Source organism: Rhipicephalus microplus, chromosome X (assembly GCF_043290135.1).
Source record: "Rhipicephalus microplus isolate Deutch F79 chromosome X, USDA_Rmic, whole genome shotgun sequence".
NCBI classification, from domain to species: Eukaryota; Metazoa; Arthropoda; class Arachnida; order Ixodida; family Ixodidae; genus Rhipicephalus; species Rhipicephalus microplus.
In genome coordinates, this window is record NC_134710.1 from 31,386,529 (window position 1) to 31,413,980 (window position 27,452).

At 47.1% G+C, this 27,452-nt stretch overlaps 1 protein-coding gene across 1 annotated transcript in view; it reads right to left on the minus strand.

The window, feature by feature from the left end:
* Positions 1-27,452, minus strand: part of LOC119175770 (clarin-2) — a 52,247-nt gene that overhangs the window by 21,612 nt on the left and 3,183 nt on the right. The window contains exon 3 of the mRNA XM_075876145.1: positions 26,128-26,288. Coding sequence (XP_075732260.1) covers positions 26,128-26,131 — 4 coding nt within the window. The 5' untranslated portion in view covers positions 26,132-26,288. The remainder of the gene's footprint in view (positions 1-26,127; positions 26,289-27,452) is intronic.

Consider the following 27,452-nt stretch of genomic DNA (forward strand, 5'->3'; position numbering starts at 1 on the left):
TCTCGGAATGAGACTGGCAGTATTGAAAATAAATAAATAAATAAATAAATAAATATGTGGGCAAAGCTGAGATAGCTTCTGTGGTGTGGAAACAATAGGCACGCCATGACTGTTTGCAACCTTCTTGAGGTTGTGTGAAAGTCGGTGCATACCCAGTGACAACAATGATATGCTAAGGACGTCCACAGGACGACTTTACTGGAAATCGGATATCCACTGCAATTCCAAAACTGCAGCGGCGGACATCTCTTGCAGGTCGATTTGGCCGCACTTTCCTGAACCCAGGGTTATACCTTGCAAGTACCAAACAAATCCCGAAAGACACGCTGTGTACATAAGAGGGAGATTAAGGGATGTCTTTTTATTGCGGGTGTCTTCTAAAACAAGTCTTCTATAGTCTTTTTTTTTTTACTCTTTGAAGTTGAAATGTCAGAAGTTCAAGGCATGAATAAGTTTTCCTGTGCTTTCAGATGCTAAATTAATTAGTTCTTCTGGACACTCACTGAAATTAATGAGATTAGACTAATGCACACACAATTCTTTAGCAAAGTGCATTTTTGAAAAGAACTAGTCAAAATAGCACCTCAAAGCATAGATAAACTGCGTGATTTGACCCTTCCGAAATCGCAACACTCTCATTAAATGAAATTTGACAGATGGCAACATATAATGCTAAATGTCAGCTTGTGCGAGAGAAACACAGAGTCAAGTGTATTGCATACACATCTTTTTATTTAGGCACATAGCACAAAAAACACGTACATTGCGCACAGTGACTAGATGTTGCATACATAAATGTTTAAGTTACGTGTAAGCTGGAATTGAATATTGAAGAAATATGTATCGACAACCTAAAGATAAAGAAGCTGTGATATAACAAAACAGTACATGACACGCCCCTGGGGAATGTCATATTCAGTAGGGTCGTGCCCATTACATGTCATCAATTGGCGCCCCAACGTCTTCACGTTTCCTTAGAGGTGGTGACCTGTTAAATTAGGAGGTTTCCTTTAAGCAAATACAAAGAAAGCAAATGCCTCAATAAAATGCTATTTTCCTGCTACATGCATGCCATCCACAGGAAAACTGCCAGAGAAAGCAAAATTTATCGAAAATAACTGATAAAAACAAAATCCAAGCTTGCCGTCAATCGTACACATTCGGAAAGTGAAGCTCTCTACACAACAACATATTCCCCCATGCTGCACTGGCTCAGACAGCTAAGGCGATCTGATACTGAGAATCAGATGGCGGAATGAAGCCAGAGCTGGTGGAGCCACATTTTGATGGAGACATAACAACAACTACAATAATATTATACATACATCATGATATGATTATGAGGGTGCCATAGTGGACGGTTCTGGCAATTTTTACCACCTGGTGGTGTTTAACGTGCAGAGATATCGCACATGTGCCTTTAGCATTTTACCTCCATCCGAATGGGACTGCCACTGCAAGGATCGCACCCACGAACTCCAGCTTTGCAGCCAAGTGACACCATTGCAGCGAACAGGCATAGTGCCATTGTGCCCACGTGCTTTTGTTGTAAAGCATACCGCACTACCCAGGGGGTAAAAGTTAATATAAGTCCCTTTATCATGGCACATATTTCGTTATAGTTTTTGAATGTGAAACTCCAGAACATAATGTGCAAAATTATGTTCTTTGACAAAAGGTGAAGAGCAGTAAGTAATGTGGCTCTGGACAGTGGGTGCTGGCCGCAGCAACTTCTGCACTAAATTTAAGAAGCCTACTAAGAATGGCACAAAGGCAGAATACTTGCACCATCACCAAAAAAATACAAAGATGACCCTCCCTTGTTAGAGGTAATACCCGTAGTTGGCCACAGATAGCTCGTTTTGCTAACTGAAAGGCGGTCACCACAAAAAACGTTACCAATATTATAAATCTGTGAAACAACAAATCTGGTTTTGAGCAACTGTAAGAGGAAACCAATTGACATACGCAAGAACACATCTACAGAGCAGAACGAAGACTACAACACAACACTAGAATGCTGGCATGCTGCAAAGGTGAGATACAAATTAATTTGCATCACTTATCTTTGCATGCAAAGGTGAAGTACACCATTACAGCTATCACACACACACACACACACACACACACACACACACACACACACACACACACACACACACACACACACACACACACACACACACACACACACACACACACACACACACACACACACACACACACACACAAACTTCGAGAATAGTGCAGTATAGGAAACAAAGCAATAAAATAATTATTTAATCCTAACACTTTCGGCTGGTGGACCAGCCTTCTTCGGAGGATCTAAGTGAAATGGTACAAGTTCTCGTAGCAGAGGGTCACCCTCACAGTTTGAAGACTCTCCAAAACGATCAAAAAAAAAAAAAACGAGACAAACGGGCGAACGAGGTAGCAACAGACAACAAGAAGCAGAAGAAGGAGAGGAACTAGAAAAGAGAGACGGAGAGCCGCCGGAAACGAGCGGGTAATTCTGGCATTGTTACTGGGTATAGGTAAGACGCGCCGCAAGCGGAGGCGACCAAGAAAAACGGAAAAATGTGAAACATGTTGCCGCTTACTCGCATCCTGATCATGTATTCAATCTATATATATATATATATTGTTACGAGGGTTTATTGAGGTACACAGTGACCGAGAAGAAGAAGATTGCAGCAGCAGCAGGCAAAGCATAGCCAGGGAGCGAACAGCCAAGCGAGCCAGGCGATGGCAATGCGCTTCCGCATGTGTCCATATTCTTCCTCACAATAACCCCCGGTATCGTGAGGTAGCCATCCTGGCACCCTAGAGAGCGGTCAGAGGGTCATAATACGGCTTGAGACGGTTAATCTGGACTGTTTCTCGCCCCTGACGACGAAGGTCAGAAAATAGAGTAACGGGTTCGACCACATAATTAACAGGAGAGGTCTGCGCAACCACGCGGTAGGGTCCGCGATACTTCGGAAGAAGCTTAGACGAAAGGCTGGGAGCAGCAACTGGCGGGACCCAATGCCACCCGAGAGAGTCGACGGTGAACGTGTCAGGAGGGATGTCGAAGCCGTGACGCTGTTTTTGGCGACACTGTTGGTCGTAGGTGAAAGAACGGGCCAGTTGTCGGCATTTTTCGGGGTGGTGAGTCACCTCAGACACAGGCTGGTAGTCGTCAACGTCTGGATGATAAGGCAGAATCGTATCAATGGTGCTAGTGGGTTCACGGCCGTATAGCAAGAAGAATGGTGAAAATCCGGCGGTGGCTTGGCAGGCGGTGTTGTAGGTGAATGGGACAAATAGAAGAACAAGATCCCAATTTCAGTGGTCTGACGCAACGTACATCGACAACATGTCCCCCAGAGTTCGGTTAATCTGTTTGTCTGTGGGTGATATGCGGTAGTGGTACGGTGAATAATTATGCATTCGGATAGCAGTGATTGCAACACGTCTGAGAAAAATACACGGCCGCAATCACTGAGCAGTTCCCGAGGGGCGCCATGGTGGAGAACAAAGCTGTGTAGAATGAACGAGGAAACGTCCTTGGCTGTTGCGGCGGGTAATGCAGCGGTTTCAGCGTAGCTTGTCAAGTGATCCATGGCGACGACAATCCAGCGATTGCCAGCACCAGTGCATGGGAGACGCCCGTACAAGTCAACGCCGACGTGATCAAATGGGTGGGCTGGGCAGGGAAGCGGCTGGAGAGGTGCTGTGGAGAGGTGCGAGACTGGTTTGCGTCGTTGACAGGCGAGGCATGAGCGGACGTATTTGCAGACGAAGTTGTACATTCCGTGCCAATAATAGCGTAGGCAAAGGAGCGTGTACGTCTTGAACACGCCACCGTGGCTACACTGAGAATCATTGTGGGAAGCGGAGCAGAGATCGCGACGAAGATGGCGGCGCATGGCCAATAACCATGTGGGGCCATCGTTGTGGTAGTTACAGTGGTATAAAAGACCATCACGGATAGCTGCACTTGGCGACGTAGCACTCGTGGAGCTGGGGTGGTCAGGGGGCTTGACAAAAAGTTTAGAATTGTGGCGATCCAAGGGTTATTTCGTTGCGCTTAGGCCATGTCCAAGATGTCGAATGGTGAAATATCGTGATTGTGACTAGATGCACTGGCGTCTGAAATGAGTGGGAAGCGTGACAGGGCGTCAGCATCAGTGTTGTTGGCCAGAACGACATACGACCCGGATGTCATATTCCTGGAGTCGGAGGGCCCACCGAGCAAGGTGACCTGACGGGTTCTTGAGTTTTGACAACCAACAGAGTGGTCTGTTACGACGTTAAAAGGGCGACCGTAAAGATAGGGGCGAAACTTCTGTAGAGCCCATATGATAGCCAGGAACTCTTTTTCGGTTACGGTGTAATTTGTCTAGGGTTTTGTGAGTGCACGACGGGCATATGCAACCACGTATTCGGCGTTGGCATCGTCACGTTGTGTGAGCACAGCACCAAGGCCGACACCACTAGCATCAGTGTGAATTTCTGTGCGTGCGCTCGGGGCGAAGTGACGTGATATTGGCGGAGACGTAAGCAGGTGTCGAAGTGCCGTAAACGCATCGTCATAAGCTTCTGACCAGGTAGAAAGTTCGTTGTCGCCTTGGAGGAATGTATTGAGAGGTGCGATGACAGTAGCAAAATTACGAATGAAGCGCCGAAAATAGGAGCATAGCCCAATGAAGGTGCGCAGTGCTTTCAGGTTAGTAGGCTTCAGGAACTCGGATACGGCTCAAAGTTTGGCAGGATTGGGAAGAATGCCTTCTTTGGAGACGACGTGGCCTATTATAGTTAATTTTCTAGCAGATAATAGGCACTTTTTCAAGTTAAGCTGGAGACTGGCATTTCGGACACAGGTCAAAACTTGATGCAACCGTTGTAGATGGGTCGGGAAATCTGGCGCAAATACGACAATATCATCCAAATAGCAGAGGCAAGTGCCACTTCAAGCCGCGTAAGATGCCGTCCATCATGTGTTCAAAGGTGGCGGGCGCGTTACAGAGACCGAATGGCATTACAGTGTGTAGTGCATGATCATCATCATCATTTCTCAATCACCGCGCCGCGCCTCTCGCACCGCTGATGTGAGCTCGAGCTGCGCAAGGAAGAAAACAAGCTAGCGCACTTGGTGTGCCGGACGTGGAAAGCCACGCGGCTCCGCTTCAGGCGTGGAATAAAGTGGTGAGAGAACGATACGACCACGTTGGCCGCCGTCCCGTCTTCCTCTCTCGATACATTGGTGATCCGGAGAACACGCCCTTCGCCGAGCGGCCCGCTGCCATGTTCCCGCAACTCTGCCCGCCAGTGTCGCCGTTCCAATCAACCTACCCCAAAGTATGGTCCATGCAGCTCGATGCCGTTCTTGCGTTGAATGGCGTCACGGACCAGCCGCTGATGCACGCCATTCTTCATGACGCCCTTCCAGTAGAGTTGCGTCATCTCGCTGCCACTTCAAGCACCAGCCCGCAGCCTTACGATGCCCTCTGCACTGCGGTGCTCGCCCGCAACGGCCTCACGTACCGACCGCTTCCAGGGACCCGCGACTTTGGGGCTGTCACTGCGTCGCAACGTGTGCTACCGACCGGCACGCAACCCTCTAATGACCACGACCTCACCACTCCGGCTACGACTCCCTCTACTTTAGATCCGGTCACAGGAACATTGAATCCTGCACCCGACCACGACGACGAGGCAGAAGACGCTCGCACTTCCACTGACTACACCACCGAGAGCAGCGTTCCGTTGGCGCCCACGTACAAAGGTTCACCGCAGATGCCTGCCACATGCACAATTTCCGTGACATCAACGGCACGCGACACCTCAGCGACTCCAGACTCCACGACGGCTACCTTGCCACCCGCCTCGGAGCCTGGCACAGGTGACCTTTCGCCCGCTATTGACTTCCCGACCTCGAAACTTTTACCTTCAACAACGTCCGATAAACGAGACTTAACCTCTCGTGTGGCCACTAGCGACGCGTGTCCTGCACCCGACTGCCCATCCGCCAAGGTTCTCGACATTTGAGCTGAATGCAACCAGTCAGCCACGAGGTTTGTGTTTTCATCATCCTCGGCCGATGACACTGCAGGCATGCTTGCCACCGGCTCGTCTCGGCCGACCTCCATGGCTCACAACACGGCTGACACGTCAGGTTCTACGATGGCAACATCACCGAACGCCCTGGTGTCTACCACTACTACGGACATCGTCATGCTTGCTATTCACCCCCCGGTCACGAAGGCTTCAGTGTCGACAATGTCCGAAGGTGCCTCTCCACTCACCTCAATGATCTGCGTGTCCTGCCAGCAGCAACCATCCTCGCCCTCGCAGTCTCTCGCAGGCGAAGTTGAAGCCACAAGCTGTCAACCACGGCCAAACTTCCGAGATGTTGCCACTATGACCGATGCTCCTGAGGACGACGTGCCTAGTCTGCCTATGTCACAGCAGACCGCACATCTCACGCCTGGCATACAGGCACCCATCTTCCATACCGACCTGCGCACGAACCAACGTGCGCCGACTACTGAAGGTGTTTCCCCAAGTCAAGGTACGCCCACTGAGCCTCCTCCAGAGTCCATATCTGCTGGATCCAATGACACACCTCCTACTGAGTTCTTGACGGAAACCGTAGGCGAGATGGCGTGTAACTGGACTGTAGGCACACCCTTTTACAAGCCGCATACGTCATTCACCTCTACCCAACGTGTACAATGCTACTTACTCACTGCCAACGTAAGTGGTCAAGTCCATTCATATTCAAATACCACTCACGTCACGACACCTGCGTACCGACATCGGCACCAGTGCTGTGCACGCCCGCGAAAGCACCGTCAAAGCCGTTGCTTGTCGATGGGTAGTCTGCAAGACTTCACTATGCCACTTCTAATTGCTTCGCGCGCAGGGGCCAAATCGGCTTTTGTGCACCCATCGTCACCTCACCCTGAACGCCTCTCTACCTGCAATGCTCACTCGCGACACCCTGTGCACTCCCAGCTAGCCCCAGCTGGTCATCCTGTCACCCACTTGTGCACAAACACAGTTTCCGAACGCTTACTTCTTCGTCCACTGCGCAACTCCCAGTGTCGCCCACCAGAGACCCACTGGTTCCCGATGGTCACTACACGTTGACAAACTGGACTTCCCAAACGGACACCTTGCGGATTGTCGTTCATGTATATAGTGTCTTTCTCTTTCTTTGTTATATACACTTCAAATCGCGCAAAGCGCTAGGGGGGGAGCCCTGTAGTGCATGATCATCATCATCATTTCTCAATCACCGCGTCGCGCCTCTCGCGCAGCTGATGCGAGCTCGAGCTGCGCGAGGAAGAGAACAAGCTAGCGCACTTGGTGTGCCGGACGTGGAAAGCCACGCGGCTCCGCTTCAGGCGTAGAATAAAGTGGCGAGAGAACGACACGACCACGTTTGTCGCCGTCCCGTCTTCCTCTCTCGCTACAAGTGAATTCATATAATCCGTCTGGTGCTACAAACGCGGTTTTGGAGCGGTCAGTCTCAGCCATGGGCACTTGCCAGTAGCCAGAGCGGAGATCCAAGGAAGAAAAGAACTCCGCTCCTTGCAAACAGTCGAGTGCGTCATCAATTCGTGGCAACGGGTACACATCCTTTTGGGTAATCTTGTTAAGCCAGCGATAATCGACGCAAAATTGTATTGTGCCATCTTACTTCTGAACAAGGACGACAGGTGATGCCCAAGGACTGTTGGAAGGTTGAATGACACCGCATTTAAGCATGTTATTCACCTGGTCATCGATAAGGCACCGCTCGCTCGCCGATACTCTGTAAGGACGCTGTTGGATGGGCGCATGGCTTCCGGTGTCGATAGTACGCGAAGCGAAACAGTCGTTGTGTGACCGGGTGCTCTTGCTTAGCAGTCAAAAGAGGAAGAGAAATCGTCGAGCAAGCGAAAAAGTTGGTCTCGTTGTGCCGTCGTAAGGTCGCCGGCTATAGCTAGTGTGAAAGATCGCGGTAGTGGCCGAGGAGTTGATGTCTCGAGGGTTGCCATATCAGTGGGGTCGTCCATGGTGTCGAATATCGAAGATGACGCCAGTGGCTCGGCTTTACCGAGGGTTTCCCGGCGTCGTAAAGTGATTGGCTCGGGCGATGGATTGGTGATGTGCATCACAGAGGCGCCTGAATGGAACTTGAGAACGGCAAATGGCAATGATCGACGGCGAGCTAGAATTGCAGATGGTGCGAAAAGCACTGAGCCGCCGTCTTCAGAGTCACAAGAGATGGAGACAAGAACAGTAAACTGGGCAGGCAAAATGGTGTCGTCACAAACTGATTTTGCGACATGTGTCCTTGTCACTGATGACGTCTGTCGAAAATGGGAACGACTCGAGTTCAGCGCGGGTGCAATTTTTGATCGTACGATGCGTAGAGAGGAAATCCCACCCTATATGACATTGTGAGAACAAGATGGCAGCACAATGAATTCGATCACATAAAGAACAGCCTGCATGACGACACGGGCTGTGCAGGCACCGGATGGCCCGACGTGCTGCGCATTGGCTGTGCGAAGGGATAGTCCAGAAACAGGCGTCGTGACTTTTCCGATATGGCGGCGAATGCGGGCATCAATCGCTGAAAGGGCAGCGCCAGTGTCGACAAGGGCTATCGTTCATGTTCCTTCTATAGCGACTTCAATAACGTTTCGGGGAGAAATTTGGGGCCTTATGCATTTCGCCGGAACCGCAGTTCTCGTCTCCTGAACTGCGCTACTCCGCCGTCGGTGCATGGGGGAAAGGGAGCGGCGGCGAGAAGGCGAGCGGCGAGAGGAGGGTGGGGTCCGTGAGGTAAGATCAGATTCGTAGTCGTCTGAATAACTGCGGCGGGATTGATGTGGCGCATACGTGACCCATAGTGGACGATCACTGTTGGAGATAGGTGGTGCACGAAAGCGACAGTAATGGGCCACATGCCATACAGGGCCACAACGAAAACAAATGGGACGGTTGTCTTGCGTGCGCCAAGGGTCGCCGGCTCGTGCATACTGTACGACTGGGCGGGCGGGCGGCGCTACTGGCGGGCGAATAGGCGGACTACAAGCTGTAACCTTGCATCACAGACCTGGAAGCGACTGCGGCGTATGTCAGGGGAGCAGCAGTCGGAGCCTGATGGAGTGAAGGCGAGACCTCTTCGGCGACTTGGTCCCTGATGATGTTTTGGAGAGGGGACGCCAACGGGGAATTCGACTGGTCGTGAACAAGTGGCATCAGCGAAAGCTGGCGAGCGACCTCTTCACGAACGAAATCCTTAATCTGTAGCAGCAGAGATGAGTTGTCAGGAGCAACAGCCAATCCCGACATTGAAGTCGCCTCTGGATGAGAGCGGCGCGTGGCTGTGCGTTGTTTGCGCAGCTCATCAAAACTTTGGCAAAGAGTGACAAGTTCAGACACTGCAGACGGGTTCTTTGCCAGCAGCATCTGAACGGCGTCGTCTTCAATCCCTTTAAAGATATGCCTGATCTTATCGGTATCGGCCATTGCGACATCAACGCGGTTACACAGGTCGACAACGTCTTCAATGTAGCTGGTGAATGTTTCACCGTTCTGCTGCGTGCGGCCACCCAACCGTTGCTCGGCTCGAAGCTTGCGAACAGCGGGGCGCCCGAATACTTCCGTCACGTGCGTTTTGAAAGCAGCCCACGTCGGGAAGTCGCGTCGGTGGTTTCGATGCCACACGCTGGCCACGCCACTCAAATAAAATGACACGTAGCCGAGCTTCGCAGCTCATCCCAGCGGTTGATCACGCTTACCCGTTCGTATTCGCGAGCCAGTCTTCAACATCCTCCTATTCTGTACCGCTGAAGATTGGCGGGTCGCGTTGACGCTGTGACGTCCCCGCAAACACGGACTGAACCTCGGTCCTTTCAAGATGTTTTCGCTCGTTTCTGAAACCCACGCATAAAAAAAAAAGGAAAAGAAAACCTTCGGTGTAACGAATAGGCATTCCGGAGTGGAGTACCTGGAAGGATTATTCCTACTGTTCTCTCGGGTCCCCCCCGCACAAGCACGAGTACCGGGCGGCGCCTTGTTGTCTACAGACAGTGTGACAGTGTGCGGTGGCAATAGTCCGCGCGCACCCTTCAGATTTGTGGCATGGGGGAGCAGCAGAGCACCTTTTGTTGGTTCGGGGAATGCGACCCTGCCGCAGCGCCTGTGCCGGGTCGGGTCCTCCGTGGCTCCAGGGCTCATTACTGCATTCTGCACGGATGGCCACCCGCGGCGTTGAATGACGAAGAAGCGGCGACTACGGAGAATTTCGCGGGAGACACCAAGCTGCGTGGAGACGTCGAGACTCGTTCTGGACATCGGCTCATCAAGTACCAGAAACCGGGACGATTGGTTCGGCCGAAAACATTTTTGGCACAACACTGCAAACTCAGGATGTTGGCCATTACAGACGACGCACCTTGTCGGAAGCATCGGGACCATTGTTCGCCCGTAATTAAAGTGTCTTGGGACAGCTCGCCTATCTCTCTCTCTGAGGCTTGAGTTTGTACATCGTTACTTGCTTGGCTTTGTTTGGGAGAGGGTTTTCTACTGGTGCGGGCCGCGGGGGCGGCCGTCGAAGATGATACATTCCGACTGACAAGAAAATATGCCGCGTCGATAGTGGCGATTGGTTTGGTGCACCGGTAGGGCGGAGTCGGGTCCTACAAAAAGGGACTACGAGACGATACGAGGAGAGTCAGAGATATGATGCGATGAACTCGAGATGGTAGAGAGACGGAATGAAAAAGCAAGATAACGGTGTGAAGAGATAGCGATGAGAGTCGACGAGATGAAGACTAATAAGGCAGGGATGGTATGACGAAGAATGAAAGTTAGAGATGGGAAACAAGGAAGCGAGTGACTGCGGGACGTTATGAAAGAAGGTTAAGATGGAAATCGCTGAGAGAGACGATGAAGACCGACAACATGAACGATTCGTGAGACGAACTTTCTGCACCTTATTTAGACGAGCTTTGCAGGAAGGGAAGCGGCGTGTTGAGACATTGCGTGGCTTTATTCATTGATAACCTCATCATTTGTGTCCTGGTGTGTCTCCTTTATATATGCATATCGTTGTATTGTTGCAGTTACTTTCCTTATGCGCCTGCCCTGTGTCGAATGTCGCGAGTGTCTAAATCATGTGTTATAATTTTTTGTAGTGGTTGACGTACGCGGGTATACGATGTTTGCAGTTAGTAATAAATTAAATGAATCAGTAAACAGAAACAGGTCGTAGCATCTCTTACTTCTCGGCCCCAGCACGAATCCCTGTATGTGTGAAGTGATTGGGACACATAGCCAAGAGGGAACCGGATAGAAAAAGAGGTTGAGTGTTCTTCCCTCTCTTTGGCAATCAGTGGCGTAGCGGAGGACGTCTCAACGCGATCGGCCAGGGCAGACCAATGTGGGCACCAGGACATCAGGTTGTAGCTGCGGCTGATTTGGTACTTCATCCGGCATTGCAGAGGCTGGCTTGAGTTTCCGGCTGCGAAGTTCCAGGTTGGCGCAACCCAGCAGCTTCACCACTTGTTACGAGGGTTTATTGAGGTACACAGCGACCGGGAAGATAGCAGCAGCAGCAGGCAAAGCGTAGCCAGGCGATGGCAATGCGCTTCCGCATGTGTCATCTTCTCCCTCTCAATATATATATATATATATATATATATATATATATATATATATATATATATATTGTTACGAGGGTTTATTGAGGTACACAGCGACCGGGAAGATAGCAGCAGCAGCAGGCAAAGCGTAGCCAGGCGATGGCAATGCGCTTCCGCATGTGTCATCTTCTTCCTCTCAATATATATATATATATATATATATATATATATATATATATATATATATATATATATATATATATATATATATATATATATATATATATATATATAAGGGAGAGAAGTGTATACCTAAGGGCTCGTATTTCCGTGTTTTAACACAATATTAATGAGATATAACAGACAGTAATGCCAAGGAATGTACAGGGGAAGTTATTAGAACCAATGGAATGTAAATAAGAAGAAAGAAAAGTGGATGAAAAAATTACCAGCTGTGAGCAGGAATCGAACCCACGACTTTCGAATAACGCGTTCGATGCTCTAACCACTGAGCTATCACAGCGGCCGTCCCTCCATCCACTTTTTGGGGTTTATATGTGAATTTAGAAGTAGGAATGACAGTCAGCGCCATCTATAAGCCAAAAAACGAGTGTGAAAACACTCTTATTCGCATGTTTGGCGTCACGTAGCACGTGAACTTATTATGAGCGGGCAGCTGATTAATTGTCCCTCTTATACAACCTAAACACACCAAGTCTGCCAGTACGAGACCCTCGTTCAATGAAATAAGGGAGAGAAGTGTATACCTAAGGGCTCGTATTTCCGTGTTTTAACACAATATTAATGAGATATAACAGACAGTAATGCCAATGAATGTACAGGGGAAGTTATTAGAACCAATGGAATGTAAATAAGAAGAAAGAAAAGTGGATGAAAATATTACCAGCTGTGAGCAGGAATCGAATCCACGACCTTCGAATAACGCGTTCGATGCTCTAACCACTGAGCTATCACAGCGGCCGTCCCTCCATCCACTTTTTGGGGTTTATATGTGAATTTAGAAGTAGGAATGACAGTCAGCGCCATCTATAAGCCAAAAAACGAGTGTGAAAACACTCTTATTCGCATGTTTGGCGTCACGTAGCACGTGAACTTATTATGAGCGGGCAGCTGATTAATTGTCCCTCTTATACAACCTAAACACACCAAGTCTGCCAGTACGAGACCCTCGTTCAATGAAATAAGGGAGAGAAGTGTATACCTAAGGGCTCGTATTTCCGTGTTTTAACACAATATTAATGAGATATAACAGACAGTAATGCCAATGAATGTACAGGGGAAGTTATTAGAACCAATGGAATGTAAATAAGAAGAAAGAAAAGTGGATGAAAATATTACCAGCTGTGAGCAGGAATCGAATCCACGACCTTCGAATAACGCGTTCGATGCTCTAACCACTGAGCTATCACAGCGGCCGTCCCTCCATCCACTTTTTGGGGTTTATATGTGAATTTAGAAGTAGGAATGACAGTCAGCGCCATCTATAAGCCAAAAAACGAGTGTGAAAACACTCTGATTCGCATGTTTGGCGTCACGTAGCACGTGAAGTTTGGCGTCACGTAGCACGTAGCTGTGATAGCTCAGTGGTTAGAGCATCGAACGCGTTATTCGAAGGTCGTGGGTTCGATTCCTGCTCACAGCTGGTAATTTTTTCATCCACTTTTCTTTCTTCTTCTTCTTATATATATATATATATATATATATATATATATATATATTGTCACGGGGTTGTGACGTGGCCGAAGACAGGATACTTTGTGTTGGGATTTAACAGTTTATTTGGCCGAACCTGTGCCCGGCAAACGGAAAGTCCGATTACAGTAGCAGTCTTGCTCAGATAGCAGTGAACTGAGCGTCGGCCGTCGATCAACTACTGACAAGCGGCGAAGTGCGTCGGCATTTACTCTTGCCATCGAATGTTCTAGCGTTATCGCTGGTGGTGGCGTAGGTTCCAGAATAGTCTGTACAGTTCGCAGAGTGGGCGTGATCTTATAGAACTGATCTACTAAAGTCCGGAAGCTTCTCGAAACTGGCTTCCGAACGCATCATGACAAGGAAGTGCGCCAATCATTTCTCATCTTTAAGTTCAATACAATCGCAGGCGGTTTAAATGAGAGTACGGGGATACTCAGCGTCTTGCATCAGTGACCGCTGTAGATGTTATTGCTTGTACCAGCTGTAATCCTTGTGCACGTGTCGTGACTTGTTTTTTGATTGCTTATAAGTAGGATGTGATACGGGGCCCCCATATAGATTTCATTTCTGATTGTTGTACTTGTTTTTATGATGTTTCCACTCACGTGATTATTGCAAGCGATACATATGCGCTTATATGCTGTTGCATTACTGTTACATCTGTTATACCGTGTATATACCTAAGGGCTCGTTTTTCCGTGTTTTCACACAATATTAATGAGATCTATCAGGCAATAACGCCAAGTAATTTATTTATTTCAACATACTGCAGCCCCGCAGGGCTATCACAGGAGTAGGCAAATACAATCACAGAAGAGCATAAAAAGTGCGCTCTACATCAATGGTTAGTAATATGCAATAAAAATTCATCCAATGATAAAGATCGAACGTAACCAGGCAAATAACTCCACAATTCAATAGAATGAACAAAAAAACTATATTTAAACGCCATCGTACGATGAGCGAAGGTAGACATGTTTAACTCATGGTAATTTCGGGTGGTCGTTGCTCTAGCATGTGCTATATATTTGCTGAGTAAAGGGAACCGTGGGGAATTAATTACGGTATAAAGAAACTTCAAACATTCAGCGTGTCGACGGGAAGATAGACTGGTAAGCTGTAAGATAGGAAGATGGGAACTTGGTGAAAAATACCTGTCAAAGCGACGATAAATGAAGCGTACAGCTTTCTTCTGAACAGATTCTATTATGTTGATGTCCGAATTTTTGTGTGGGTTCCACACAACAGATGCGTATTCCAATATTGGACGAACCAATGTTTTATAAGTGAGGACCCGTATGCTGAGAGCTGCTGAACGTAAAGTGCGTTGTAGGTAGCCTAATTTTTTAAGCGCACGGTTGCACATGAGATCGTTGTGTTGAGACCAAGATAAATCCTGAGTGAAAAGGAGGCCTAGGTATTTGTATTGTGAAACAATTCCAAGAGGGCAAGCATTAAGCGAATAGGTAAATGGAGAGGGGGAAGAACGCTTGGAAAATGACATGGATACCGTTTTTCGGAAGCTGATTTGCATTTGCCAAGTGTCACACCATGATTGAAATAAAGCAAATGAATCGTTAAGGATGATGTGATCATGAGCAGTTTTAATCGTATGATACAAAACACAATCATCAGCATACATGCGGATTTTAACAGGAACATTACTTGGCAGATCGTTAATAAAAATTTGAAATAAAAGAGGGCCTAATATTGAACCTTGATTGACGCCAGACGTTACAGTGGAAGTGGAGGAATGAGAAGACTTGAATTGCACGTACTGAGCCCTATTGGATAAGAAAGAAGAAATGCAGTTTGCTAATGCTTCGTTTTTAAGAATAGCAGTGAGCTTTTTTAGCAGTTTGCAATGTGAAACAGTGTCGAAAGCTTTGGAAAAGTCTGTGAATATTGCGTCAATTTGATCACCAGCATCAAGGACCTGGCGGATGTAATGAGCGAATTCAGTGAGCTGGGTTATGCTACTGAAGCCGCGTCGAAAACCATGCTGGGCATCAGATAAAACATTATTGCACTCTAAAAATTCTATAATTTGCTTGAAAATTATGTGTTCGTGTATTTTACAAGAATGGGATGTGATAGAGATGGGTCTGTAGTTCAATAAGGACTGATTTTTTCCTGCTCACGGCAAGTTATTTTTTCACCCACTTTTCTTTCTTCTTATTTACATTACGTTGGTTCTAATAACTTCCCCTATGCATTCCTTTGCACTATTGACCATTAAATCTCATATATATATATATATATATATATATATATATATATATATATATATATATATATATATATATATATATATATATATATGGTAGAGAAGTGTATACCTAAGGGCTCGTATTTCCGTGTTTTAACACAATATTAATAAGATATAACAAACAGTAATGCCAAGGAATGTAAAGGGAAGTTATTAGAACCAATTGAATGTAAATAAGAACAAAGAAGAAAGAAAAGTGGATGAAAAAATTACCAGCTGTGATATATATATATATATATATATATATATATATATATATATATATATATATATATATATATATATATATATATATATATTGTAACATACTAGAAAAAGGTAGAGAAGAGAAGCAGAGGAAGACGAAGAGTCTTGGCACGACCGCAGTGTGCTGCCGCAAACGACCATCGTTCACCTCCTGTAAATAAAACCACCTTATCCCAGCTCGCTGTTACAGTTGTGGTGGACGTGCTGGGTAATCGACACCCGAAGACGGAAGGTGAACCGCAAGTTCTTCGACGAGTCGCATTGCTGGACTTCCACCGAATGCATCTGGTCTGGACATGTCCCACAACGCAAATGAACACCGACCCCTCTCGACTTCTGCGCCGACCAGTTCGGCTCCACAACTGAGAGATGCTCGTCCCTTTGCCGGCAGACCAGATGAAGACGTCGAGGCTTGGCTCATCCATTACAAACGGGTGAGCTCTGCTAACAAATGAAATGCCGCTTCTCAGCTTTTGTACGCCGTGTTCTTTCTAACGGATACTGCATTAATGTGGTACGAGAATCGGGAGGAAACGCTTACGACGTGGGACAAATTTGTTTCTGAAATCAAAGAGCGCTTCGGCGACCCAACAACGATAAAGAAAAGAGCAGAACAGACGCTAATGCAACGCGCTCAAGTGCCAGGTGAAACTTGCACGACCTACATTGAGGAAGTCATAAAGCTATGTAGGACCATTGACTCCGGAATGTCTGAGGAAGACAAAGTCGGGCACATTCTAAAAGGAATCGCCGAGGATGTTTACAGTTTCCTCATTGCGAAAGACACCTTGACATCTGTCACCGATGTCATTCGTCATTGCCGCACTTTTGAACAACTAAAGACGAGACGCATCACGCCGAAGTTCGGCAGGCTACCCAATGTGACGACCATCGCGAGCATAGACAGCAACCAGGCGCTAGATCTTGCAACAACATCCGGCAGATAGTACGTGAAGAACTCGGCCTGTACGCGCAAGTGGCAAACCGCCCAAGCACTCATCCCCCCTATCAGCCACCAGAGTTCGAGCGAAACGTTGCTTCATTCTCCTCGCACCGAGTGGCGGAGGGCTTTGAGGATTCTGATGCCACACCTCAGTATCAGCCACGTCTATACAATAGAGGCCCTGCCTATAACGCACGATCACGACGAGCACAGCCACATTCTTATACTCAGGGCTCTCAGCCAGACTACGTCCCACTGCGGCAAGGACAGTACCAACCCTACTACCAAGATGTAACTTACGACGAATACAATGAATTCCAGAGAGTGGCAGAAACCCGTTCTTCGCGTGATAACGAACTTCTTCGCCGACAGCAGCGGCCCAGGATTCGTTCCATTGAATATAGTATAAACCGTGACCCTCCCATGTGCTACAACTGTGGTTTCACTGGGGATATCGCTAGGTATTGCCGCCAACAACGCCGCCAATCACGAAGGACACCAGCCATGTCTTCGCCACCTAGACCCGGTGCTTCATATGACCTGCGGACAGCCGACTTGTTTCCAAGGGACCGTTTTTCGCGCGAGACCAGACGCAGTGATTCGCCAGCATCCGAGCGGAGTTTGACACCACCATCCAACCGTTCTCGTCGCTCGCCGTCTCCTGTGCGTCGTTCTTCTCTGCCGCCGGGAAACTAGCATCCGCGGCCAATGGAGGTGAGGTCGCCGGACGGTCTTTTCAAGATATACCTCTGCCTATTGTTATGATCAAAAACAAAGTGAATGTGTTGATTAATGGAATACCGACGATGGCGTTAGTTGACACTGGGGCGACTGTGTCTGTGATGAGCCTCGCCTTCAGAGACCGCTTAGGTCGCAAAGTTATGTTTTCATGGGACGATACAATCACCTTTTGTGGTGTAGGAGGCGAGTGGCTTAATCCTCTTGGTATATGTGTTGTCAGTGTTTCATTGGCTGGAAAAGTATTTGTATCGGAATTTCTGGTTCTATCTCGTTGTTCGCACGATGTCATTCTTGGTATCGATTTCCTGGAGCAATGCGGTGCTTCCGTTGACTGTGGTAGTGGGGAAATATCACTAAACAATTTATTTATACCGTCGCTTTCCGAAGAAGACTACCGTGGCGAAGACAGGAACACACTTAGTGTGATTGATGAAGTGATAGCACCATCTTGGTGCCTGACACCCGTTCGAGTCTCTTCTACAGCGGTTGATGATGCTTGTGTTGACCTCGTAGTGGGGCCTCTACGCAAGAACTGTTTTAAGAAGGACATACTTGTGCCTTGTTCTGTTGTGTGCATGACAAAAGGAGTAGCAACATTGTGGGCACTGAACTGTTCTGCCACGCCGGTTGTGCTTCCTCGCGGAATGAAGATAGCTCTCTTTGATGAAGCCTCATGCAACTCGATAGCAGCAATAGCTACGGACCTCCCCACCTCTTCCTCTGCTTGTGATATTCGCCATAATGAAGATCTAATGCTTGCTATGATCAGCAAGACTCTCAGTACAACGGAACGGCAAGCGCTGGTGCAGGTCCTTTCCTGGCATGTTGCTGCTTTCGACTTCAAACATAGAGATGCACTCCTTCAGTTACCCTCGTCCCGCGCTCGTCAAAGAATAGACACTGGCTCTGCACACCCCATCCGCCAAAAGCCCTATCGAGTGTCATCCTCTGAGCGCAAAGTTATCGCCAAACAAGTAAAGGACATGCTGAACAAAGGAGTCGTGCAAGAGTCACCCAGCCCGTGGGCAGCCCCGGTCATTCTTGTCAGGAAAAAGGATGGTTCCTGGAGATTCTGCGTAGATTACAGGCGTCTAAACACTGTGACGAAGAAAGATGTATATCCCTTACCGCGGATTGATGACGTCATAGATTGCTTGCATGCCGCTTCCTATTTTTCAACGCTTGATTTGCGCTCAGGTTATTGGCAAATACCTATGGAATCCGGCGACAAAGAAAAGACTGCTTTCGTAACTCCGGACGGCTTATTTGAATTTAATGTCATGCCTTTTGGCCTTTGTAATGCTCCAGCCACCTTTGAAAGATTTATGAACACAGTATTACGTGGTCTAAAATGGGAGATATGCATGTGCTACCTTGACGATGTTGTGATCTTTGGTCGTACGTTTGAGGAACATAACAACCGTCTCAGTCTTGTTCTCGACTGCATTGAAAAAGCTGGGCTGGTTCTGAATTCTAAAAAATGTCGCTGTGGCGAACGTCAAACTTTCGTGCTGGGGCACTTGGTCGACAAGGATGGCGTCAGACCCGATCCTCGAAAAATAGAAGCAGTGAGCTCTTTTAAATCACCGCAGTCCGCACGAGAACTTCGCTCATTTGTCAGCCTATGCTGATATTTTCGTCGTTTTGTTCCACGATTTGCGGAGATCGTGTATCCGCTGACAAACGTCTTGCGACAGGATGCAACCTTCAACTGGACACCAGAGTGTGACGCCGCATTCTCACAACTTAAGTTTGCACTAACGTCAGCACCACTGTTGCGTCACTTCGATCCATCTTGCCCGACTGAGGTCCACACGGACGCTAGTGGTATCGGTGTAGGTGCGGTGCTTGTACAACGTCACAATGGCGCAGAGCATGTCGTGGCATATGCCAGCCGTTGCCTGAGCAAATCAGAACGCAATTACACAGTTACGGAACAGGAATGTCTGGCAGCTGTTTTCGCAGTACAGAAGTTTCGTTGTTATCTTTACGAGAGGCCATTTAAGATAATTACCGATCACCATTCGTTATGCTGGCTGGTTGGTTTGCGTGAACCCTCTGGCCGCCTCGCACGTTGCGCGCTGCGACTTCAGGAATACGACTTTACGGTGTCGTACAAGAGTGGCCGTCGTCACGCTGACGCAGACTGCCTTTCCCGGATTCCTCTTGCGACTACTGACTGCGATGCTGAGAATTTTGACGACTGCCTTGCTGCTGTTACAAGCACGTTCCCCAATGCGGCTGATTTCCAGAGAGAACAACGCAGCGATCTCAACTTGGATCCTCTTTTTGCCGCCACACGTGCCTCCCAACACAGCGGTCGCTTTACTATTTGAAACAAGTTGCTCTATAAAACTAACTACTCCAGACCTGGAGCACGTTTTCTTCTAGTTGTCCCCGAGAGCCTTCACTCCGATGTTCTACGTGCCATGCATGACGATGCGACGTCCGGTCATTTCGGCTTCATACGAACGCTAAACCGCACGCAGGAACGCTTTTACTGGCCCAAGATGTACGAAACGACGAAGCGTTACGTCGCTAGCTGCGAGACGTGCCAACGTCACAAACGCCCGGCCACCGCTACACCAGGTCACCTTCAGCCGTTAACACCACCCAGCACACCTTTTGAACAAGTAGGAATTGATATTATGGGTCCATTTCCGTTATCTAACAATAAGAAGCTTTGGATAATCGTCTGCGTAGATCATCTTACGCGGTATGCCGAAACCGCAGCTATTCCCTCTTCTACCGCTGCATCCGTGGCGGACTTCTTGCTTCACTCCGTGGTTCTTCGCCATGGCCCACCGCGTGTTATTATCAGCGACCGTGGCCGCCAGTTCACTGCCGATGCCGTTGAAGAATTTCTACGCATGTGCACAACACAGTTCCGTCATTCCACACCGTATCACCCGCAGACCAATGGCCTCGTTGAACAGACAAACAGAACGCTGATCAACATGCTTGCCATGTACGTTTCTTCCAATCACAAAAACTGGGATGAAGTGCTGCCTTTTATCACGTACGCGTACAACACGGCAAAACATGAAACAACGAACTTCAGCCCAATTTATTTGTTGTACGCCAGGTTGCCACTAAGCCCTCTAGACACTTTCTTACCCTTCATTCTACACAATGATGACTCTGTATCAAACACCCTGTGCCTCGCGGAAGAAGCCCGTCGAATCGCTCGTCTTCGTACTGTGGCCTCTCAACGTCGTTCGAAGGAACGATACGACGACCGTCACGAACCAGTTTTATTCGAAAAAGGTGACTTGGTGTTACTTTGGACATCGCAACGCAAGCGTGGATTGTGTCAAAAGCTTCTGTCACGATATTCAGGCCAATTTGTAGTTTTGGAGCGTCTAAGCCAGCTCACTTACGTAATAGCTCGTCTTTTGACCAATGGCCGACGATCGAGCAGAACGCAGCTCACTCACGTTGCTCGCCTGAAACCTTTCTACCCTCCCTGTGAATTATAACTCGCCCTACGGGCTTCGTCTGCTTACGGGGGAATGTAACATACTAGAAAAAGGTAGAGAAGAGAAGCAGAGGAAGACGAAGAGTCTTGGCACGACCGCAGTGTGCTGCCGCAAACGACCATCATTCACCTCCTGTAAATAAAACCATCTTATCCCAGCTCGCTGTTACAATATATATATATATGATCCAGTAGAAGAAATACTACGAGGTAGAGAACTTTTTTTTTGCTTTCTATCTAAAGACTGGCTTTCATCCGAGAAAAAACTTTTCTCTGGCAAAAAAAAGCCTACCTGATGAAGGCCTGACCTCGAATAAAACTTTGGGAAATAAAGTTTTCGTTCAGCACATCGTCAACCTTGTAGTATGTATATGCACCGACAAAATAATGGGGGACATTGTTAGTGACCAAAAAAAAATATATATATATATATATATATATCATCGGCCTGACTACGTCCACTGCAGGACAAAGGCCTCTCCCATGTTCCACCAGTTAACCCGGTCCTGTGCTTGCTGCTGCCAATTTATACCCGCAAACTTCTTAGTCTCATCTGCCCACCTAACCTTCTGTCTCCCCCTAACCCGCTTTCCTTCTCTGGGAATCCAGTTAGTTACCCTTAACGACCAGCGGTTATCCTATCTATGCGCTACATGCCCGGCCCATGTCAATTTCTTCTTCTTGATTGCAACTATGATATCCTTAACCCCCGTTTGTCCCTTAATCCACTCTGCACTCTTCTTGTCTCTTAAGGTTACACCTACCATTTTTCTTTCCATTGCTCGCTGTGTCGTCCTCAATTTAAGCTGAACCCTCTCTGTAAGTCTCCAGGTTTCTGCTCCGTAGCAAAGTACTGCCAAGATACAGCTGTTATATACCTTTCTCTTGAGGGATAGTGGCAATCTACCTGTCATAATTTGAGAGTGCTTGCCAAATGTGCTCCACCCCATTCTTATTCTTTTAGTTATTTCAATCTCGTGGTTCGGCTCCGCTGTTACTACCTGCCCTAAGTAGACATAATCTTTTACAACTTGAAGTGCATTATTACCTATCTCGAAGCGCTGCTCTCTTCCAAGGTTGTTGTACATTACTTTCGTTTTCTGCAGATTAATTTTAAGACCCACCTTGCTGCTCTCCTCCGTAATCATGAATTGCAATTTGTCCCCTGAGCTACTCAGCAATTCAATGTCATTGGCGAAGTGCAGGTTACTAAGGTACTCTCCATTAACTCTTATCCCTAACTGTTCCCATTATAGGTTTCTGAAAACCTCCTGTAAGCACGCGGTAAATAGCATTGGGGAGATTGTGTCCCCCTGCCTTACACCCTTCTTGATTGGTATTCTGTTGCTTTCTTTATGAAGAACTATGGTAGCAGTTGATCCCCTGCAGATTTCTTCCAGGATGTTTATATATACTTCATCTACGCCCTGATTCCGCAGTGTCTGCATGACGGCTGATATTTCTACTGAATCAAACGCCTTCTCGTAATCTATGAAGGCTATGTATAGTTGTTGGCTATATTCTGAGCATTTCTCTACTATTACCCGATTGATTGTATGAATGTGGTCGATTGTTCAGTAGCCTGTTCGAAATCCTGCTTGTTCCTTTGGTTGATTGAATTCTAATGTTTTCTTTACTCTGTTAGCAATTACCTTTGTAAATAGCTTATATACTACAGAGAGCAAGCTGATCGGCCTGTAACTCTTCAAGTCCTTGTCATCTCCTTTCTTATGTATTAAAATGATGTTAGCGTTCTTCCAAGACTCTGGTATTCTTCCTGTCAGGAGACACCTCGTAAACAGGGTGCCTAGTTTTTCTAACACAATCTGTCCTCCATCTTTCAGCAGATCTGATGTTACCTCATCCTCACCAGCATCTTTGCCTCTTTGCATGCTCTCCAAAGCTTTTCTGACTTCTTCTATCATTACTGGTGGGGTGTGATCTGGGTTACTGCTAGTTCTTAAGTATTAAAGTCGTGGTTGTCCAGCCTACTGTACAGACCTCTGTAAAACTCCTCCGCTATTTTAACTATCCTATCCGTATTGGTAGTTATTTTGCCTTCTTTGTCCCTTAGTGCATACACCCGATTTTTGCCTATCCCAAGTTTCCTCTTCACTGCTTTGACGCTTCCTCCGTTTTTCAAAGCGTGTTCAATTCTCTCCATGTTATACCTTCTTACGTCGGATACCTTACGCCTATTAATCAACTTCGAAATCTCTGCCAGTTCTATTTTGTCTGTTGTACTTGAGACTTTCATGATTTGACACTTCTTAATGAGATTCTTCGTTTCCTGGGAAAGCTTGCCAGTGTCCTGTCTAACTACCCTGCCTCCAACTTCCACTGCACACTCCGTAATGATACTCGTCAGATTATCATTCATTGTATCTACGCTAAAGTTGGTTTCCTCACTAAGAGGCGAGTACCTGTTCTGCAGCGACACTCTGAATTCCTGTACTTTCCCTCTCAGTGCTAGCTCATTGATTGGCTTCTTGCGTATCAGTTTCTGCCCTTCCTTCTTCAAGTCCAGGCGAATTCGAGACCGTACCATTTTATGGTCACTGCATCGTACCTTGCCAACCACTTCCACATCCTGCACGATTCCTGGGTGTGCGGTCATTATACTATTTCGTTCTTATTTTCGTCATTAGGGCTCCTCCATGTCTACTTGCAGTTTTCTCGTTTTTGGTAGAAGGTATTCAAAATCCGCAAATTATTGCGTTCTGCGAATTCTACTGGTAGCTCTCCTGTGGCGTTTCTAGTACCGATGCCATAATCTCCTACTGCCTGGTCTCCAGCCTGCTTCTTCTCTACCTTTGCATTAAAGTCTCCCATCAGTATTGTATACTGTGTTTTTACCTTACCCATTGCCGATTCCACGTCTTCGTAGAAGCTTTCAACTGAGGCGTCATCATGGCTGGATGTAGGCGCGTAAGCCTGTACCACCTTCATCTTGTATCTCTTATTCAGTTTAATTACGATACCTACCACCCTTTCATTAATGCTATAGTATTCCTCTATGTTGCCAGCTATGTTTCTGTGAATTAGGAACCCCACTCCTAGTTCTCTTCTGTCAGCCAAGCTCCAATAGCAAAGGACGTGCCCATTCTGTAGCACCGTATAGGCCTCATCTGTCCTCCTAACCTCACTGAGCCCTATTATATCCCATTTAACACCCTCTAGCTCCTCGAATAGTACAGCTAGACTTCCCTCACTAGATAAGGTTCTAGCGTTAAACGTTGCCAAGTTCAGGTTACAATGGCGGCCTGTCCGGATCCAGAGATTCTTAGAACCCTCTGCTGCGTTGCAGATCTGACCGCCGCCGTGGTCAGTTGCTTCGCAGCTGCTGGGGACTGAGGGCCGTGAGTTATTTGACGTATGCATGTGGGAGGTAGTGGCCAGATACTGCACCAGGGTGGCCAATCCTTCTCTGGTAAGGGAGTGCGTTCCCGGCGGTGGTTACCGGTGAGGCCGCACCCCAGACCTCGTAATGCAGCTCCATCACCACGCGGATTTTTTTTTATCCGGTTAGGAACTGCGCGGCACCGGGATTTGAACCACGGACCTTTTGCATGCGAAGCGGATGCTCTAACCACTACGCCATCGCTGCTTGACTTGCCTACAGTATACACCTCACTTACTTTCACATGAGAAAAATGTCTTGATCTTGATCACATGAGAAAAATGTCTTGAGAGTGTTCAACAAAGGCTCTGAAAGGCCACTCTTCTGGCTTTCGTTGTCACTGTGCTGTGCGGTATGTGCAGGCCTGGTGTTCTTTTTCCCTTTTTTTGATGACACCTACACAAAAAACTTACCATATTTACTGGCATAATGAACGCACTTTTTTTCTAAAAAAATCTGAGCAAAGTTGGGGGTTGCGTTTATTACGTGGGGTATATTTTATGAAAACTTCTTTGGGAGAAGGAAAAAAATGCAGTAATACAAAAAATAGGTTAGTTTGCTCAGTGTTTTACAATTCACATACGCGTACACGGCTTGGAAACAGCTTATTTGTTGCACATTACTAATGTTCTGTGGTCGATGGCGCTATCTTCTGCAGGCTGTCCCTGGGCTGCCCTCTTTTCTCCCAACAGTGGTATCTGCTTGTGATCTCGAGGGGCACCCAAGAGCGTGCAAAGAAAGTTGGCTGAAAAAGAGGGAGGTCACTCGCTGGCTGTATGGTATCAGCTGCGATTCTCTACTCTCCTTGTTAACTGGCTGTGGCGCACAGGTAAGACCAGGGACCTGCCGGGCACAGATCGAAAGTAAAGCAATAGACACGCAGCAAGGGCGAGGAAGGAGTGAGCCCGGGCGGTTGAGGGGCATTGGCAAAGTAATAAAGAACTGAATAGAGCGAACCGGTGAGGAGGCGCCAGGTGTCAGTTAGTGGGACTGCTGCGGATGAATGTAGGGGATGCATTTATTACAGCACGCGGCAACGGGCGAAGGGGGGGGGGGGAGCATAGGTGATTGAGGGGGGTTGGCAAAGTAATCAAAAACGGAAGAGATCCAATGATCTAATGGGTGAGGAGGCACCAGCTGTCCGTTGGCGGAACTACAGCGGATAAATGTAAAGGGTGCGTTTATTAAGCAGGGGGGGGGGGGAAGAAATAAGAATTTTTATGACCGAAGTTGGGGGGATACATTTATTATGCGAGTGCATTCATTACGCAAGTAATAATGGTACTTACATTTTTTTCAGGTACTTGTTTTTTTATGTTTTTAGGATATGTGAAGCCCTGCACAAAACCTTTGCAAGACGTGAAAATACATAGCAATTACATTTGCCAGAAAAAAATTTTAGCTGACACTCACTGTAAAAATAGTTCCAGTCATGACAGCTGACATAGCTAGAATGGAGGTGTAAAGAGAGAGCAGGCAACACTGCATTGAAATCTCTTTCAGCAACAGGCTGGAAACCAGGACTGCAGGAGTGTCATACCATTTTCCCCGTGACTAAGGCAGTTATGGCAACCCAGTCTCTCAAGGGCCAGTGCAGTTCCTCAAAACATACAGTCACTGCAATCCATTTTAACAGCACTGGGTGTGAGTCTAGCCATCCTCGCCATGGCCAAAAAAAAAGTAAATGCACACAAAGCCACGCACCCATCAGTCACCAACGACGAGAAGGTGGCTGGCCGGTCACACACTGGACATATCCATGTTGGCTTCTTCTCATTCATTTGCAAATACAGCGAGGCATCAAAGCACTGTAGGTGTGGACACGTTATCGCTCGACATGGAATGCTGATCCGCACCTTCCCCAGCTGCATTGCAAAACAACAGAGAAATATTTAAGATGAAGCACTTACCCAAGGCCTAGCTCTTCACAGAGAGAGAGAAAGAGAGTGTGCTTGTGTGTGTGTGTGTGCGTGCATGTGTGTGTGAGTGAATGAGCACTAAGACTTCCACGAGAAAGACTTGCGCAGGCAACATTTCTGGGGCGGCCATATAAAGAAAAATTTCCTAAATTATCTTTCTCCTCTCCATTCCAGCACTGCCAGACCGATTCGAACCCCTTCATAAGAGACACTGATGTAAGAGACAACTGCTTGTAAAAGACACAAATAAGGCTTGACAAGAAAATACGTACGTGATACCCTATCTATAAGAGAGAGCTTATATAAAAAAGTCAAGATTTGCTGCACCGTGCATGCCTCTTAAAAAGGGGTTGCCACAGCATTGCAACATGGCAATGCTGTTCTTTTGAGCTTTACAGCAACCTCAGGGGTGGAAGTTGGCTTCAGTCTTGTGGAGCAGTTCAGAAAGCAGGAATAATGCTGTTTTGGAGCAGCTTAGAAGTGGTAAAATGGGAGTTTTCGAGCAGCTTTGGAGCATCAAAGTGTGTGTTTTATAGCAATGCAAGTTAGTTTTGATCACAGATGTATGGCTTCAGACATGTCATTTCCGTTTTTTTCAGGACATGTCAGGATTTACACTGGTTTAGAATACACATCGAACACTGAAGAAACAACCAGATTTACAAAAAATTATATATACACACATAAAAAAATTTATATATGAACTCATAAAAAAAGCCACATCTGCCACGAAAAATATTTTTTATACAGTCGAACCTCGCTACAACGAAACTGAAAGGGTGCAAAAAATAAATTTATTTGAAGTGAAAATTTCGTTGTAGTGAAATCACAAAAAATATGTAGATCTACAAACTACGAGCTAATCAAAGCTATAGGCGGCGATAGCATCAACAGTGGCACTGTCCTGCGACGATTTGTGCACCTATAGTGACACACGCTGTTACTTTTTATTTTTGAGTGATTGGGTTTAAGTCACAAAAAACTGATATCACCACTCAGCGCAAACCACGTCACAATGTTTCAAAATATACAAGATTGTCTCCGAGTGTTGTTGAAATTATGCACTGATCTTGTTTCGGCAGCCACATTTTGATGGAGGTGAAGTGCTAC